Source organism: Nematolebias whitei, unplaced genomic scaffold (assembly GCF_014905685.2).
Source record: "Nematolebias whitei isolate Nwh7 unplaced genomic scaffold, NemWhi1 Nwh_scaf_9638, whole genome shotgun sequence".
In the NCBI taxonomy this organism is placed as follows: domain Eukaryota; kingdom Metazoa; phylum Chordata; class Actinopteri; order Cyprinodontiformes; family Rivulidae; genus Nematolebias; species Nematolebias whitei.
This window is the reverse complement of record NW_023628183.1, coordinates 1-2,295: the sequence shown is the minus strand read 5'-3', so window position 1 is coordinate 2,295 and position 2,295 is coordinate 1. Positions and strand designations below refer to the sequence as shown.

Below are 2,295 nucleotides of genomic sequence, written 5' to 3'. Positions count from 1 at the left end.
CTGAACGGTTCTCCTCTGGTGAAGAATCTTTCTGTAGAACGATGGACCCTAAATGACCTTTGACTTTTTCCAGATTGACGGGCAGCAGCAGCTGCTTCTCCGAGGTCATTGCTGATGTCTTTTCGCTTTGACGTTGTGTTGACGCACACCTGGACGCTTCAGAGCAGCAAACGCTGCTTTCCAGTTTGGTTTTATTTGATAAAACACAACATGAGTGAGGACAAATACATGAAAAGCCATTCCTTCACGTCCCTCCCAGGTTGTCCAGGAACCCCTCAGACTTGTCGACTTGATTCTAACGCTGGTGTCCTTCGTCTCGTCTCTACAGGTCACGTCTCTCGGCATCACCTCCTTCACTCTGTGCGCTCTGGGTATTGGTCGTTTCCACGCTGCCACCTCCTCCGCCCAGCCGAAGGCTCGGCAGGTGGAGCGCTGCCACTCGGTGCTGACCAAGCTGTTGATGGTGTGGCTCTCCGCCCTGCTGCTCTCCAGCCCAGAAATCTTTCTGTGGCAGTTCAGCCCGAGTGTGTTCCCGTCCACCGACAGGGTGGTGGACTCCTGCAGCATCACGCTGACCTCATCTCTGTCCCTCTACCTGCCTGACTCCCTCCATTCCCTGCTGCTCCGGTACCACCAGGTGAGGCGACAGTCCTGCTGTCTCGATCTTTCAGGCGTGAGGCGGTCAGCAGGATAATCGCGTCTCTTCTGCAGGGCCGTATGTGGTGGTGCTTCGGCTGCTACTTCTGCCTCCCCATCCTCTTCACCATCCTCTGCCAGATGGCCAGCCGCAACGTCAACAGTGACTCGAGCGCTGCCCAGAAGCAGCGTAACCACGACGACCTCTCCGCCAGCCAGAAGCGCCAGCAGCACCAGGCAGTGGAGCGGCAGCTGAACTGGACCTTGTTGGCATTGGCAGTGGTGTACGGCGTGTGCGCTCTCCCCGAACACGTCTGCAACATCACGCTGGCCTACACGCACATCTCCATGTCTGAAAACACCGCCGCCATGATGGCGCTCTTACATCACTTCCTGCTGTTTGTGAAGTGCTCCGTGACGCCGGTGCTGCTGCTGTTTCTGTGTAAGGTGGGTCAGAAGGTCAACATGCAACAAATAATTCACTCATTGTGTGGGCCAGAACCTGAAAGAATTGGGAGCCACTGATATATTTGTGTGACTAGTTTTTAGTTGACAGTTCTTTGACTCTTCGGCTGTTGGAGCTAAATGTGAGCTATCTTTGAGATTTTTCATGGATTCATCAGAGGAAATGGGAACAGACTGTGTCTCTGTGACAGACTGCTGGGAACAAAGGAACACGTCTAAACTTTAGATTGTCAACAAAACTCTGGTCCATCTCGTTTGTGTTTAGGAGCGTTTCATGCCAGAATGAAGTCAGAGTTAAAAACATTCAACTGAACATTCTTAGGAACAAGGACTAAAACAGAAAAAAAATCTGCCAAAATTCAAAGAAAAACTCAAGACCTTCAGAAAGTCTGGAGAACTGTAGATCCAGAACCACTTTAACAGGTTACAGAAATGTCTGGATCACTGTCAAAATTAATATAAAGATATGAGGACTGCATTAGGAGTTAAACAGGACTGGATCAGGAGTTAAACAGGATTTGATCAGGAATTAAACAGGATTTAATCAGGAGTTAAACAGGACTAGTTCAGGAGTTAAACAGGATTTGATCAGGAGTTAAACAGGATTTGATCAGGAGTTAAACAGGACTGGATCAGGGGTTAAACAGGATTTAATCTGGAGTTAAACAGGACTGGATCAAGATTTAAACAAGACTAGATCGGGAGTTAAACAGGACTGGACCAGGAGTTAAACCGGACTGGATCAGGGGTTAAACAGGATTTAATCTGGAGTTAAACAGGACTGGATCAAGAGTTAAACAAGACTAGATCGGGAGTTTTCTCCGGGTACTCCGGTTTCCTCCCACAGACCAAAAACATGCATGTTAGGCTGATTGGTAACTCTAAATTGTCCCTAGGTGTGAATGAGAGAGTGAATGGTTGTTTGTCTCGTTTGTCTCTATGTGTCCCTGTGATGGACTGGAGACCTGTCCAGGTGTCCCCCGCCCCTCGCACAGTGATTGCTGGACAAGGGCACCAGCGACCCCCGTGACCCAAAATGGAATAAGCGGGTAAAGATAATGGATGTATGGATGGATAGATCGGGAGTTAAACAGGACTGGATTAGGGGTTAAACAGGATTTAATCTGGAGTTAAACAGGACTGGATTAGGAGTTAAACCGGACTGGATCAGGGGTTAAACAGGATTTAATCTGG

General features: G+C 48.9%; 1 protein-coding gene across 1 annotated transcript; it reads left to right on the top strand.

Annotated features, from left to right (window-relative positions):
- Positions 1-328: 328 nt before the first annotated feature.
- Positions 329-1,095, top strand: LOC119429875 (G-protein coupled receptor 37-like 1; the record flags this gene model as incomplete). The annotated part of the gene is made up of 2 exons (XM_037697398.1): positions 329-637; positions 712-1,095. Coding segments are annotated over 2 exons (693 nt in total), but the record flags the coding sequence as incomplete, so codon positions are not given.
- Between the last annotated feature and the right edge of the window lie 1,200 nt (positions 1,096-2,295).